This window comes from Mirounga angustirostris, unplaced genomic scaffold, assembly GCF_029215605.1.
Source record: "Mirounga angustirostris isolate CCGP_5_RB_7025 unplaced genomic scaffold, mMirAng1.0.hap1 SCAF_8, whole genome shotgun sequence".
Classification (NCBI taxonomy): Eukaryota; Metazoa; Chordata; class Mammalia; order Carnivora; family Phocidae; genus Mirounga; species Mirounga angustirostris.
Genome location: NW_026991716.1, coordinates 35,727,576 through 35,744,301, shown reverse-complemented (window position 1 = coordinate 35,744,301; position 16,726 = coordinate 35,727,576). Strand labels below are relative to the sequence as shown.

Here is a 16,726-nt window from a genome sequence, read left to right as displayed (position 1 = left end):
TCTCCCAGGAGCTACAGGTCCTGAAAGTTACATGAGATTCTACCTCAACTCCCATCCCTTTCATTGCCCCTGAAGATTGAGAAATTCAGCAACTATCTTAGGTGTCCTTGACCACGGACTTGCAAGGATCCCTCCTCTGACCCCTTGGTTTGCTGAGAGGATGATAGCCATCATTCCTGTCTGTAGTTGCTGCTTCCAACATGCAATCCCACGTCACAGTCCATCACGCAAGGGGGTCCCTACACTGCCAGGCAGTGGTCATGATTTAGGTACAAAGGACGTTTGTATGCACATACTTCCCACATCAACCCAACCCTGAGAGGCATCTCATCCTAATCTTACAAACGAGGACTCTGAGATCCAGCGGGGCATTCAAGTCCAAGTCTCTGCACCCCAGGGAGTGCTGTCCACATGCTCCCTCATGCTCTGCTGCTTGTACACTATAGGTAGGTATAGAATGCTCACCAAGTGCGTGCCCTGGTCTAAGCTCCAGGGATAGACGTGTGAATTAAATAGATGTGGTCGCTCTCGTCAGGGCACTTATGATGTTGAGAAAGGGGACAAAACAAGTCAGCAGGCAGTTCCCACATGGTGTACCCATGATGACAGAAGTTCAGAGTTCTATGGAACACGTGGGGTTGCAGACCTGCCCAGCCCTACAGAGGAAGAGATCTCTCTGCTGCAACTGCAGGGTTAGGTAGAAATTAGCCAGATGAAAAAAGATTTTCCAAGCAAAGGGAACAGCCCCGAGGTGAGCCAGTGTGACACTTGATGGAACTGAGGCCATTCGGGCCAGCCTAGAAAGGCAGGGGGGCTGTGAGAGAAGATTCTGGAGAAATCCACACCAGCCAGAGCATGAAGAGTTTAGTTAGCCCTGTTAAGGAATTTGGATTTTGTCCTGTGGTCCCTGGGGAGCCCTTGAAGAGTTTTAAGCAGGAGAATAATAAGATCAGGTTTGCATTTAAGAAGGCTTGCTGGCTTCATGGGAAATGGCCTGAAGGCAGGTAGCAAGAATTCGGGGAGCCACGCAAGCCATTGTCACTTTGAGGTGATGGGGTGATGGGACTGCTCCTTCTCTGAGGAACGAAGGAACGAAGCCAGGTGGAATGCTGTGAGAGATAGGGAGGACCAGGACAGGGAATGGATGCGGTGAGTGAAGATGCTAATGGAGGGAGGGGCGGGAGCACATAGGTGAGTGTCTGTCCTGGGCAATGAGACAAGGAAAGGAAAAAGGAAGGGGAGGGGTTTTCGGAAGAGTGGGGGGCGATCAGTTCCTCAAATGTGTTTGTCAGGAAATAAAGCGGGACCGGGAGGGAGATCTGGGAGCTATCTATGGGGATGACAAGTGCAGGCACTGGCGTGATGGGGTGCCCGGGGAGAGGGTCACGACAAAACCCTGGCGATTCGCAGCATCTAAGGAACAGCTGCAGAAGAGGAGACTGAGAAGGAGCAGTCAGGATGAGAGATGGCTGAGGTGACGCGGAAGCCAAGAAGGAGAAGGGTTTGCACCCCGTGGATAGTGTGCAGCGCGGCCCCGGGCGCACCGTGGCGGCTCTGGGATCAGGGAAGGCTGGGTGTCACGGGAAGCCAGGCTTGTGAAAGAGCAGCCAGAGGACCGCATTTCTTCTCCCTTCCAAGCCCAGGCCTTGCCCCGAGGTAGAGATTTTTCTATGCAGCGCACAGAGCTGCCTGCCAGCCCCTACATTGGAAATACCCCCAGCAACACTGCGATTCCTGAAATGAGCCATGCAGCCAACGACTCCCAGAGAGGAATGCCTTGGCGCCAGGAGGAGAGCCTCGGGGGCGTACAGGTTAAGTCACAGAGCCTTCTCCCTGGCCCTGCCCAAGGTGCAGCCTCCCTGACATAGGCCAGGCCTCCCCCTCAGTGAGCAGCAGCTGAGGATGTTGTCCAGATGAGCAGCGTGCCCTGGCGAAAGTCAGCACAGGTTCAACCGCCTTGGACCCAGGCTGCTTCCCTGAGCCACATCATTAATGGGAATGTGCCTCTTTCAGTTCGGGAAGGAGTCATCACGAGTCTCCCCTTCCTGATGATCAGAACTTAGTCTGGGGCTGGAGCAAGGGGTAGCAGAGGGGCTGAGGGAGACGTGGGCTGGACAGGTAAGAAGATGCAGGTGGGTGAAGATGAACATGGCAGAAATGGGGGTCACCTTCTTTCTCATCTCTCCCGCCTCCCCTGCACTCTCCCCCTCTTTTCCTGGGGGCTGAGCTTTCTTAGTCCAGAGTTTGTCTTGACAACTGGAGATCAGGAACACATGTGGGTGGGGTGGCCTAGAGCAGGGACAACTGCAGAGTGAAGGGAAAATGGTCTCATGCGGACAGGACAGCCCTCAGCCCATACCCCTTCAGTGGGAAAGTCTGTTTTAGCTCGGCGCTGGGCTGCAGAGAGACTGGAACAGCTCATGGCTTCCCCCACTGGGTCTGCCAGCCCTGGCAGGGCGGCTCTTTGGAGCGGGTTCTTCACAGCACGAAGCAGCTCCCTCTGCTGTGCCCTCCAGGACACGTGTGGGCACTGCCAAGGCTGGGGGGGCTCCAGCCCCAGCCCAGGCCCCCCATTGGGGCTTCTCTGAACAGCTGCTGTGAAGACTGCCTGTTCTACCTCGCTATCTTCCCCTTTTCTTTCTCTACTCTGGTTTCCTCCATTCAGCAGTTCTGCAGCCTTGCTCTCATATCTTCTTTATTCTCAAGAATCCAAATGGGTGAGTGAATTCTGCAAGAACAGGGACTAAGAGGAGTCATTCACTGAGCAATGAAGGATTGTCAAGCCCTGTGGAGTCCTAGGTGCTGGGGATGGACACAGCCAACAATCAGACAGTTATAGTCCCCTGGCTTTGTAGAACTTACAGGATGAAAATAGCCCTCATCTTCTGAGCGGCCTGGACCACACCTCAGATGCCGCCTGCCCCATAGGCAAAGGCCAGTGTGAGCCCACAGAGCCCAGCAAAGGGACTTACCTGAATGTCTGCTGAACTGAATTCAGTCTGAATGGCATCAAATGGGACTGCATTTCTCTCCCGAAGGTGACAGGCCCTAGCTGAAGAGAACGCATCCATAAATCTGTCACAAGCCTGAACACCCTAATAAGGGAGCTGGGGTGGAGTCCCAAGAAACCTAACAGTGAGAGGAAATTTAGTCCCCTTCTTGGGAAACTTCCCATCTACAGTCACAGGCCAAGCAGCCAGACTAGGAAAATAGCAGTGACATAATTCACACTTCTCCTCCATCAAGCACAGGGCCGGCCATCACAGCATTCTGGCCTCTGTCCACGTTGTTCCCCTGCCTGGAATGCCCTCCTCTTCCCACCTCCTCTAACAAAATCGTACACCACTAAAGAGCTTAGAGACGAAACAACATGATACCTGGGATTTACTGGGATTCAGAAAGATTTGGGGGGGTGGGGAGGGAACGCGGAGAGAGGCAATCGTTAAAATCAAATTGGCCCGGTGTTGATAGTTAATGAAGCATGATGGTAGGTAGAGTTTTCTAACATGTCCTATGCATCCATAAAAGCCAGGTCAATCCTACCTTGTATATGAAGCTTTCCTGCCTACTCTCCACTCGTGGACAGGCCCCTCCCTAGTCATACTCCAGTGACTTAGCCACAGTCATCCACGGTAGCACAATGATTTACTGTAGCCACTTATTATGGATTTGTTTCATAGCCTTTCGGTTGCCCTTTAAATTCCATGGCAGAGAGGAGAAGGGAAAGACTGACATTTCTTAAGGGCTCCCCATTTATAGGGGACCAGACTGCGTGTTTCTCACATAGGCCAGATCCTACACCGCTTTGCCAGCACAAAGTTGGGCTCTCAGCGGGCATCTCATACATATTTGTTGGAAAATATATAGGAGTCATTAAGTAAACATCAGCACAACCATCTGGCGGACTAGTAGACAGCCATCAAAGACAATGGACAAGTTTCTAATGACGTGTGGAGGGATTCGTACCGTTAAGTGAAAAAAGTTTCTAATGACGTGTGGAGGGATTCGTACCGTTAAGTGAAAAATAACCAAAGCACAAAATCATATGGATGGTACGATCTTAATTCTATAAAAATGGAGTAGAAAAAAGACTGAATGAAGCTCAAAATGTGCTGATTTCTGGGGAGGGGTTACTAGGGATTTTTTTCTATTTTCATACTTTCAAAATGTGATTTAACATCATATACAACAGGAGTCAGTAACCTTCTTCTGTCAAGGATCAGACAGTAAATACTTTCAGCTTCGCAGGCTGCACAATCTTTGTCACAACTACTCAGCTCTGCCTACACGACCTGAAAGAAGCCATAGACAATGTCTACATGAATCGCAGTGACTGTGGTCCATTATGACTTTATTTACAGCAGTAGGTGGTGGCCTGGATGTGTCTCACGACCAGCCACAGTTGGCCAGCCTCTGACCTGTTACTTTATAATCAGGAAGAAAAAATGTTATTTAAGTTATAGTAAGCATGTATTCTCAACTATAACTATAGGATCTTGGTACTGTGATTAATAAAGAAGGGCAGGGTACAAAAGTCTTACAGCCATGCTTTATTCCAGTACCCTTGCATCATAAAACACTCAAAATTGCAAATCATAAATTACAGAATATGAGGATGAATATTCTGTGCTGGATAGAGAAGTAAAAATTCACGATACCAGTAATTAATTTAAGTTTTAGCTCTATTTTTAAGCCCACTATATGTCATTTATTTAGATCTTCTTTTATATCTTTCCATAAAGTTTTAAATTATTTTAGAGAGTTCTCAGGAATCTATTATTTTTAAAGCATAATTTGGGATAAACTGAAAACGACAAATTCTTTTTTTCCCCCCTGCAGATTTTCTGAAGCGAAGGCCCTGGGAGAAAGTATAAATGAAACAAGAAGTAAAATTGGTAAGCAGATGATATTCTGTGAGCCTTTTTCACAGACCATTTTCTTGGTAAAAATCAGGTCATGATGTCCCTCCAAATAACCATGAAGCTGAGTTTCAAGACATCCCTGCCAAGGAAGCTGCTTTGAGAGCGCCTTTCCTTGGAAGTTTGTCATCTCCCCTACCATCCATCAGGAAAAGTGTTTTCTTTTGTCTAGAACTTGAACTTTTCATCCTCATGCAGGCCTGAGCTCTAGCATCCCAATGAGAAAGTTTTGCTTTGCCCCTGGTGTTCCTCAACAATAGCTCAACTAGACACAAAGGCAAGACTACAGTGACATTTTGTATTTTCAAGTGCTATGGAACACTTCTACACACACTCCCAAAGCTTATACTTAGCATTTGGGGCACAGGAGTGCATTTTGCATTTTTCAGCACCACTCAATAAGCCAGTGGGAGGAGGAGAAGGAAAATGAGCCTCTGTGCCTTCCCAGGACGTAGGTGCCCAGTGGGGCTCCTCCACTTAGGTGAGCATCCCTGGAAAAATGAGGTTAAGGCAGGAGGCAAACTCGGTAAAAATATGCCTCATATTTTTGTCAAAGTGAGAGGAAAATGTTGCCTTCATCCCAAGCTAGAAGACACCCAGGGTGTCTCCCAGGCTGAGGCGGCTCTGCAGAGGGGCCCCTTGTGCCTTTGCCTCTTGCCAGAGAAGCTGACTTTCTGCATCTATCTCCCTTGTTCCTGTCTTCCTCCTCTCATAAGTGAGGACAAGACAAAAGCCACTGTGAGTGTCCCCTTTGGCTTTTCCTACAGAATATGGAAAATTACAACAGCTTCAGGCACTCAATCTCTAAAGAGGAGTCTCACGTTCTCCCCTGCCGCCTGAGGCAACTGGGCCCTGAGCCATGCCCAGCACCGTGCAGAGAATCTCTATAATCTCAGGGGTTCTTAACCTAAGATCTAGGAACTCAGATGGGGTGGGGGAATGAGCCCTTATTTTCACCAACCTCTAACTGCAATATAGCATATTTTCAGTGATGAATGGAGGCAGCTGACCCCAGTAGGACTAGCAACACCTGTCACCCATGGAAATTACAGACATTTTCATTTCACAGCCCAGTGTGGCAGATATCATAAAATATCTTTTATATTCATTAGGACTTCAAAATTAATGGTAGTTATCAGACTCACCATTAGATCTTATTATTTAATGCATTTATATAAAAGCTTATAGATATTTCTAGATCACAAAAAGTTTTAAATTTTAGATAACTATTTCAGGATAACTGATTTCTCTTAAAATCCAATGTTTTTTTTCATTCTATGCACCCAAAAAAATCATCATTCTGCGAGAGGGTCCACGGTTTCATCAGGCTGCCAGAAGGAACCCTGGCAAAAAAACAAATTACAAACTCCTTTCTTGACCTGGATTCCCAAACCCCTAAAACTACATGAAAAAAAAAAAAAAAAAGCAAAAACCTGGGTGTTAAGGATGTGTACATTTTTCTGGAGATAATATCCATAGTTTGTCTGATTCTCAGAGGGGTCAGTGACCCAAACTAATAAGGAAATTGGTTCTAGGTCAGTGCCCCATCGTCAGTGCCAGGACTTCAGGACTGAGGAGCAGCCTAGGCCCAGCAGCAGGACCGTGCTGGCCCACCTGGCTGGGTGGCTTGTAAGGAAGGGAGGGAGGGTAGGGGAAGCAGGCCTCAGTGCATCCAGGGCCAAGACTTGTCAGCCTTGTGAGACTCAAAGGACCCAGTGGTCTGTTTTTATCCCTGGAGGGATAAGAGGGAAAGACCTTTTATGAACTGCTTCTCCCCAGAAAGTAACAAAGTTTTGCTCTTGAAAAATATCTAACTCTCTCAACCAAAATAAAACCAAAGTGTTCATTCCAGCACTAGTGAAATAGACTCATGATGAAAGACACCAATGGCCTATATACTAATATAGTTTTTCACTTGGAGTACAGGTGGTTGTCACAAATAATTCTGAATTCTTCATAGTTTGGGTGCAATATCATATGTGTATGGATCCGGTCTGCCACATTCTCAAGAGAAGGCAAGTTAGAGGCTGCCCTACAGCTCTGCGGTTGTGCCCTGCCCAAGAGCCAGAGTCCGAGGGTGTGAGGGTTCTAATTTAGCTCTCAGAGAGGATGATCTAGACACACAAAGGGTCCAGAAATGCTAGCAGAAACCCTGGGCAAGTGGCCCTTTGTTTTTTCTGGATCATAACAAGCAGAGCTCATAGCAGTGTTGAGATTCAAGCATTCACTGCTACCAAGAAAGTAGCTAGTTTAGTGGTGCTAATTGTGCCAATGTCCCTCTTCCTTCACCCTATGGAAGAGCAGACTAAGACCCATCCCCGGGCCACCGTCTTCCTAACGTGCTTTTGATCCAAGGGGGCCCAGGTAAGGTGGGTCACTGAGACTCAGCTTCATTACTGAACAAGCTTTCATGGTGCTTGACGCCAGGAAGTTGCCCACCATCACTGCATGTCAGAGACAAGGCTAAGATTAAGGAAGTATAAGGTGGAACTTGTACACACATTTAAATTTAAAATCTCCAAGGCAATCTTGAAGGAAACTGGCTTCAGGAGATTTGTGACCTTTCTAAGTGCAATTTTTCCTAGGGAGAAATTAAATCAAGTGGAATTTTCAGTCCCCAGGGACTGAAATCTTAGACTTAGTGAATCTAAGAGTCAGGAGGTGGGAGCTTGGCACAGATGTACCATCACATGTGTGGATGGTGACTCAGCTCCACTCCCAAACTGTGCCACATCCTGCCTCTGGACCCTGAGGCAGGAATGGGATGCTGTGGCGTGCACATGGAATTGGCCTGCAGAGAGGAAATGAAAACTGTATTTGTGAACTACAGATCAACCAGCCCATGTGTTTCAAGTTCAGGTTCCTTCCTGGGTAATTTGTTTTTCTCTGACATTGTGATCTAGAACTATCACTTGAGTTTTGTCCTCAAAAGTTCCTAAAGGCTAACAATTCAGTTATAACCACATAATATCTCATTTTACATGGCATAATACGTCAACCAAAACGTCCATGTTATTTCCGTTTCTTGTAATAAGCCAACCCAAACTAGGGAGATAAACTCTTGCCACCAAGTCCCTTTCTGTCCTTCTCTGTACATCATTTACATCAATTCTGATGTCGAATCAGTTGAAATCAGAAATGGAAGAAATAGCCAATTTAGAATCTCCCCGAAAAAAGTAGAGTCTTTGTTTCTGTAGGAGAGGTATTTCGTTGTACTTACATGTCCCATACACAAGAGCATTAGACTGCTTTTCATCACGTGGGCTGTGTATTTGACACGTTCACATATGCCCTGCTTCCATTCATCATATCTCTAAAAATGCCATTTAGCCCAAACTGGGGGGAAAGAAGTAGACTGCATCAACCAGACCACTTTTCACTTGCTAGAATTCTGGCATTCCTTCTTCTACATCGATGTTCTACCCCTGGCAGCATTGTCTTTGGCAACAAGGAACAATGAAGGGCTGTCCTTTGGCATAAGGCCCACCCCTAGACCAGTGCAGGAGCCAGCTGCTTTGGAGGCAGGGGAAAGAGCTTGACTGGCACCTCTTCATCCTCCACTGACCCCTCCAGGCCTAAATGAAAACAAACATCACAGGATGCCACATAGAAGTGTTTTCACTAGTGGGCCAATCAGTAATCAATTCACAAGTCACAGGAAATGTAATAGCAGTAGTGTTAGTGGGAGGTGAAGGGAAACACCAAACGCTAGAAAGCTAACAAAACACTCTGGAAGTTTCTTTCTCCTACTCTGCATTCAAAGGACCCCAGCCACCCCTCCCCCCATTTGAACAACACTCTTTAATAAAATGTTTCTCTTACATATTTGGGCATTGGGAAAATCATTTCTCAGATCCAGGTCTCCATCAGCAGGGTAAATAGGACGATTTTCAGTTGTATGCCTTTCTGTACTTGGATCTTCCCTTGAGGTTTGCTTCTGGACCTGTTGGTGCATGATGGCTTCTAGTAGCTTATCCGGGAGTAGGGGAAAGATGATATCCAGGTCATTTTGCTGGATCATGAAGACCTGAATTAAGTATATCTTTTGTTACTCTTTGTCACTAGTCCCAATTAACAACCACCCCAACAACAGTTTCCACCATGTATTAAGCACTGACTGCACCGTGCCAAACCTTGATATACACTATCTCATTTAATCCTCGCAAAGAAGAGCCATGACCTATGGGGGGGCAGGAGTATCACCTTATGTTGTATATTCTAGATTACAATTTTTAGTCTTAACACTTCTGAAATCAAGATACATTTGGACATTTTTTCACCTTTTACAAACTTCTGGAATGAAGATGAGTCTTACCATTGACATAATCTAGGTTCTATGAAATAGAGAATTATCTTTATTTTGCAGATTTAAAAAAATGGAGTTTCAGTGAAGTTGCCTGCTGTGTGACTAAGTTGGAATCAAATTCCATTTCTGTCCAACTGCAGAACTTTTAAATACAGTTTATGATCTCCATAAATTCAGATTTATCTGACTTTGACATTTTCTTCTGAGTTTAAAATTTCACTCTGCTGTTACTTAGGTCTCCTGAATCTTTGGCCTTTATCCAGCATACCCAACAAAAGACTCAAACTACACCCTAGCTCCTGTACACACAGCTCAAGAAGATGAAAAGGGTCTTTGTAACATGATTAACGATAGGTCGTCTTGTGCCTTTTGGGGCTCTGTTGCAGGGGCGGGTGGCGCCTGAAACACAGCCTGCCATTGCTCTCATTTCCACATACACCATTCCTGGCTTGTGTCTGCCCTTAGGAAGGGATGACTTTTTCTGGTTTGCAGAAAGATATGCTATGGACTTGCAACAGCCCTGATAGGAGTCAGTGTCCCACATGGGTTTCAACCATCCTCTTCAGTGGTTTGGAAAATAGAATAGCAGGGTTGTATTTTCAGACTCCATATAATTCCAGCTGAGTGGGTTTAGTGATGCTTCAGGAAACATGAGAGAATTCAAAGCATTAACTTAGATGAGGTTTAGTAGGAATGGGTGTCATGAAGTACTTTTGCTTCATGCAAACAGTCACCAATAAGCACCAGAGAAAACCGATTAAGGGCAGGCGTAGAAAACATCAGTGACCACAAAATAAAAATGTGTTACCACCAAGTGGAAAATTATTCTATTCTCAAAACTAAGAAAAGCAGAAACCAAGACTTTCACTCTGCCCAACATTTCCATGTGCACATTGCTTTTGCTCTATGGGAAGAGAGATGGTTCAGAGAAGAGCAGCTGAGGGGATGAGTAGATCTTTGGCTTTATGAAACAATTTGCCACGTGTTTATTTTAAATAACAAGCTCTGTCTGTGCTTTAGAGTATTTGTGTGATTTTTCTTTAAACTACACTTATCAAAAAATTCAATTAATTTGTGGTCAACTTGTATTGGCCAGGATGTTTGGCTATAAGGATAAAAGGACATTTACTGTCTCGTGTAACCTGCAAGCCCCAGGAGTACAGTTGGCTTCACATGTACCCTTCTTTCCCTCCTCCTCTTCTTCCTTTTCTTCCTCCTCCTCCCCCTCCCCCTTCCATCTCTCAGTGCTACTTGACTAAGTTCCCTGACGGCCTCACCCCATTTAGTGACAAGGTAGCTCTGAAAGCTCTCAGTTTACATGGTCTGTGGAATTCATAATCCCAGTAAATGCGATCTCTCCCAACAATGTTGGCAAAAAGTCCCTGGAGGGAGGACGCTTAGCCTGGCTTAAGTCATGTGCCCATCTCTAAAGCAATCCCTCCATCCAAGGGGAATGAAACACTTTGATTGGCTGGACCTGGATGGCTCCGCCCATTCCTCAGGCGAGGGCTTAACCCGCCTGCACCACATAAACTGAACAAGATTTGTAAGGAACTGAAGAGTTAACTTTCTCCAAAGGAAGAAACGCTGGGCACACAACAACCAAGTTCACTACAGACCCTTCAGAAGTGTGTCTGTGGTTTCAAACAGATATCTGTACAGGAACAAATTGTAGGTCCTATGAGAAAAGGTAACAGTTAAAGTGATGTATCCTATAAAAAAGAAAGCTGTGCACGGGGAATTCAAAAAGCTAGTTTTAAGTATCAGTGCTTCTGTTATAATGGAAGCAATGCAGAATTACATGCTAAAAAATAATCGGCCTTGTAAGAAAATTGAGATTGGGGCGACCTCTCAAAACCCATGCAACTTTATAACTAGAGCTCTAACAAAACCAATTACAATCCTAATAAAAATAATGATATAAACAGAAAGAAGTGTTAAATTCGTAATGCATAGGGAAACACTGTCTAAAACATCAGATTTGTTTTCCAGTTTGAGGCTTCATGTTAGAAGAGGGGGCGTCGGGAAGGGTTGAGGTGCTGAGTTACAGAAACGTGACCAATACGCACAAGACGGGAAGAGCCGCACAGCAAGAAAGAAGCCATTTCTTCGCCGAAAGCGCACTGACCACCCTGGACCAAGAGAAGAAATGCGGGGGGAAGGGGGCTGTGTATAGTCCTGTGCTTCTCTACAGCCCATGGGGCTCAGTTCTGCAAGCTATTTGGTGACTTTCTCCTGGTGGTGCAAAAACGTTAACTTACTAGAGAAAAAATCCCTTGTGAGCAGATGAGCCTGCTGCATGACGCGGATTTCTGCCAAAGGAACTTAGTCGTAAGCGCGCGGACTGTAAATGACGTGATGTCATGCAGAGGGACCAACAAATTGTAATTCATCTTTAAAGAGTCTGAAAAAGGAAAAAGATAGTTTTCACAGTTCATTGTGGGAAAAGACATCGTGTCCAAAAGGTAATTTAAATGGATAGAGACTCTAGGAATCTTACTTAAAAGCAGGAGAGATGGGCCTCTTTCTGAGATGGCTCAGGGCAGCTAGAAGCAAAAAGGGTGAAGCTGATTTCTCAGGGTCCCTCCTGCAACAATCTGGAACGCTGAAACTCCCAGACAGGCAGTTATCTGAGTGACAGCCCATAACCAGCCTGACTGACGTCTTCACGGAATGGACTGAGTGTCTGCAGTCATAGTTTGGAGATCAAACAAACAAAAATGGGGTCGCCTGGGTGGCTCAGTCGTTAAGCGTCTGCCTTCAGCTCAGGTCATGATCCCAGGGTCCTGGGATCGAGCCCCACATCGGGCTCCCTGCTCGGCAGGAAGCCTGCTTCTCGCTCTCCCACTCCCCCTGCTTGTGTTTCTGCTCTCGCTATCTCTCTCTCTGTCAAATAAATAGATAAAATCTTTAAAAAAACAAACAAACAAACAAACAAAAATGATCTGAGCTAGCCGGAGGGCTGTAAAGTATATTAACTGACAAGAGGTAACACTAATAATTGTCATGTATAAGGAAGGAAGCCCTGTTTTGGTTCGAATGACAGCCAAAAAAGATGGATGACTGCTCTCCTGGAGTCCTGACAGGGTGGTCCTACCTTAATGAAGGAACCAGGGCCCGGGATCTGGCCTTGTTTGGATGGATTCAGGAAAGCCATGCCAGTCAAACTCACTATAAACTGGAGAAGCAAGTGTTAAATTGACCATGGAGGATGTTCCTTTATAGACAGGAGCTCTTAAACTGCCTCCATCTGGGGCATTTTCTCTTAAGAAACAGAGTAGATTAGTTATTGGAAGGCTGGCAAATAGGCAGCCCTAGGCCCAAAGAAAATCAAAACAAAGAAAAGAGCTTTGAGAGACAGATTCTCACAGTCGTGGTAAAGCTTCCCAGGGCATCCATTGCCCACAGGAGCAAATATCCCTACAGCAATTACGGCCCATCTCTGGGCTGAACGGCCTCCTGTGTATAAGAACCTTTTCTCCAGAAAAGATAAAATACCATTCATTAGGGTTCTACTTACTGTAATTATTTCCCATTCCTGCCTCTCAAGGATGAAGCCCACATCACTTTGAATTGTGCTCTGGGTCACAGGAACAATCACTTTTAGTTTGGTTCTTTTGATTTTCAGAAATAGAAACCCAGTCGAGCTAGCTCAGGTTTAGGAGGCAAGAATCTCCTCAGTGTGCAGTTATAAGATCTGAGACCCATACAAGCTGAAATGGGAGCCAGAGCAGTTGGGGGTGTCCCAGGGGGGCGTCAGAGCCCAGTGTACCCTCCCCAGGCCTTCCTCCGGGCCTCTTGCCACCTCTGTGTATGCCTGCTCTTGCAGCCTGCTGGTCCTGCTGACGGATAGGTCTTGCTTGCTAGCCTTTGGCTTGCTCTGGCCCCAGCTGGACCTGAAAGCATCCTTTAACATCCTTTCCCAAGGTGAATGTGCTCATTCTTTGCTTATTTCTTAGCTCAAAGTCATGAGAAAGAGAACCTGAGTGGCCCACTCTATCCTTTCTAGACCTCCAGGACAGCAGCTGCTGGCCAGCTTGAGAATGTGCTGTCTTGAGGTCAGAAACCCACCCCTGGTCCAGGCAGCCAGGGAGGAAAAGAGGTCTCAGAAAAAGGCCACCTAGGCAGCAGGGGAGGTTTCTCTTTTAAAAGGAGGATGGGTAGAGCGGGCACAGTGATTGATATCCTGTATCCTCTGGGCTTTGTCTTACAGAGAGCTGTGTAAAGATTTTCGCTAGTTCAGCTCTTATAAGGTTATATCAGTTCCTTCATTTGCAGGTTCTAAAGGAAGCAGAACATCATTTTGCATGTGGTTTACCATCAGTACTAGTGACTAATCTTTGTAAAGTGCATTATAATATAGAGGGTTTTATTTTGTTATTTTTATATAGTCAAATCCATTGATCTTTTCTTTTATGACTTCCTTCATTGCTTTTGTACTTAGAAAGGTCATTGGAACAATAATAACGATGGGTTGTTCATTGCCGAGTATTTGTTTAAAGCTTTCTAAATTTTCTTATCATTTTTTTTATTGTCTATTTTTCACACTCAACTCATTTAGGCTTTATTGTGGAATAGGGCATCAGCTGAGGCTCGAAGTGGAATCTTTTGCAAAGAACCAATTTTCCCAACACCTATTTGGTTTAATGAAATGCCTTCAAATAAAATTTCTTCCCCTCACAGGAGAGTCATTTCAGATTTTCAGAAGGCAGATGATGCATCTAATGTCATCATAGCAGTGATGTACATCCTTGACATGATCATTTTCTTACAAGTATTACAAAAATAATTTTGCCAGCCAATACTATTACCTGGATATCAGAATAACCCTGCAGAGGAGTGCCACCTTTTATGTAAACCAGGAAGCTCACGGAGGGGTAGTGACGGGCGTGTATCTGTTAAGTGGGTGGTCCCTGCAGGCTGAGAGCCCTCTCCACACTCTGTGAAGGGAAGGAGGCTGTCTTTTTTTTTTTTTTTAATTTTTTTATTTAAATTCAATTTAGTTAACATATAGTATATTTTTAGTTTCAGGGGTAGAATTTAGTGATTCATCAGTTGCATATAACACCCAGTGCTCATTACTTCAAGAACCCTCCTTAATGCCCACCACTCAATTATCCCATTCCCCACCCCACACCCCTCCAGCAACCCTCAGTTTGTTTCCTAGATTCCAGCGTTTCTTATGGTTTGCCTCCCTTTCTGTTTTCATTGTATTTTATTTTTCCTTCCCTTCCTCTATGTTCATCTGTTTTGTTTCTTAAATTCCACATATGACTGATATCATATGATAATTGTCTTTCTCTGACTGACTTATTTTGCTTAACATAATACCCTCTAGCTCCATCTACGTCGTTGCAAATGGCAAGATTTCATTCTTTTTAAGCTGAGTAGTGTTCCATTGTATATATCTACTACATCTTCTTGATCCATTCATCTGTCGATGGACATCTGGGCTCTTTGAAGGAAGCTATCTTTAAGCCTGGCAGCACGAGCTGGTTCACCTTACTGATTTGCCAGGAGAAGATAAATGATACCATGTTGTTTCACCTCTAAGGAGAAAAAGTGAATTGCCTTATCTTACACTGATTAAAAAGGAGGAGTAATTGTAGCTGGCTTAGAAGTGGGTAGGGGCTTTGTCAATGACACTGTGCAGGGAAGAGCTGAAACTAACAGAGGGTTTGCTCTGTCTCCCCAACCACCCAGAAAACACTGATGAGTTCCCTGCTGAAACCAGCAAGAGCTTTCAAAAGCAGAGGACACACAAGGGGGAGAATATCCTTCCCCCACAGTGGTCATTCTGTTCAGGGTGGAGACAGCCTGGGTTTGCCGTTGGCTTCATGTAGTAACCCGACCCTGCGGACCCAGCCCCACCCCCTAACACACAGTCTGCACCACAACTTAACAAAGCAAGACTAAAAATACACATGTGCAGCTCCACCCCAAGATGTGCTAGTTAAAGCTTAGACCTGCAGTGGGGGCACCAGATACCGTGCAGAGACATTCATCTGTCCGCAGGGACTCAGCGCTCTCCTTCCAAAAGGTAGATGTCAGCTGTTGGACAACATTTAAAAAACTGAGATCCGGGCACCTGGGTGACTCAGTTGATTAGGCGACTGCCTTTGGCTCAGGTCATGATCCTGGAGTTCTGGGATCGAGTCCCGCATTGGGCTCCCTGCTCAGTGGGGAGTCTGCTTCTCCTTCTGACCCTCCCCCATCTCATGCTCTGTCTCTCATTCTCTCTCTCTCAAATAAATAAATAAAATCTTTAAAAACAAAACAAAAAAGAACAACCAAACTGAGATCTTCCCAAACACATTCAGGCTGCATCACTAATCAGGCATCTCCTGAACAAAAGCCCAGCCCTGGCAGTTTGTATGGAGAAAATAGTAACAACAGGACTCTGGGCACCTGCCTGAGGAAAGCTGAGAGGGCAGCCACAGGCAGGACCAGCGGGAGTGCCACTGGGACTCCCTGAAGTTTGGGATGAATATTTGCACAGATTGGGGTTGCCTGAAAGGACTGGGAGTAAACAGAGAAGCTCGAGGCCAGGCATTGTGTGGCCCACAGACTTTGGGCCGACAAGAGTCAAAGAGGTGGATTTCCCACCATCATAGTAATAATAACTAACTTCAGTAGAGATACTAGTATTAGTCTGTTATTATAGATGAAGAAGCTGAGGCCGAAGGAGGTTAATAAACCTGCTCAGTAATACACTGCTTAGTGAGGGACAGAGCCAGAGCTGGAACTAGTTACTGTTGGCCTCCAAGGTCAATGCCCTTGGATGGCAGGAGAATTCACAACTCAACTAAGAAGGTGTTAGGTTCCTGTTGTGTAAGTGCCCAGGAAGGTCACGTATTCTCTCTGAGTTCAAGCTGATGATAAAAAGAAGGAAAAGGAGCCAGCGAAGAAAGCCTTTATCCCCTCTTTACTTTCAACAATATAATAGGGGAAGGAGGCAGAGAGGTTGGCAGGAGGTGGAGAAGGGCTAAGTCAGCCAAGGGAGGGCAGGCCTATCTTCCTAGGCTCTCTCCCCTGATCTGGAGTTTAGAAAGTTATAAATCCCTTGGAGGTTTAGTTTCTGTCTCTTTTTAATTGTACACGTGACTCTTGGATGCAGTTTCACTGTAGAATGTTTAAAAACTACATTAATATACAAATCAAAATGTGACAGCCCTCTTAATTTTCTCTCCCCAGTACCAACTACGCCCCTTCCCCAGAGAGGAGTATCCACTTTCAACAATTTGATGCATGTTTTCCATCCCCTTCTGTGCATTTTTAGATAGATGATAGATAGATAGATAGATAGATGATAGATAGATAGATAGATGATAGATAGATAGATAGATAGATGATAGATAGATAGATAGATGATAGATAGATAGATAGATAGATAGATAGATAGATAGATAGATAGATAGATAGATAGATAGAGATAGATAGATAATAGATAGATTCAGGATAGATACTACATACATACATACATAGACACACACACAGCCAG

The 16,726-nt window shown here is 45.3% G+C and overlaps 1 protein-coding gene across 2 annotated transcripts in view; it reads left to right on the top strand.

Moving 5' to 3' along the window:
- The window catches only part of KIF6 (kinesin family member 6), a 442,506-nt gene that overhangs the window by 343,145 nt on the left and 82,635 nt on the right, over positions 1–16,726 (top strand). For both annotated transcript variants that reach the window (XM_064597574.1, XM_064597573.1), the window contains exon 15: positions 4,840–4,895. In XM_064597574.1, the coding sequence (XP_064453644.1) occupies positions 4,840–4,895 (56 nt within the window). The remainder of the gene's footprint in view (positions 1–4,839; positions 4,896–16,726) is intronic.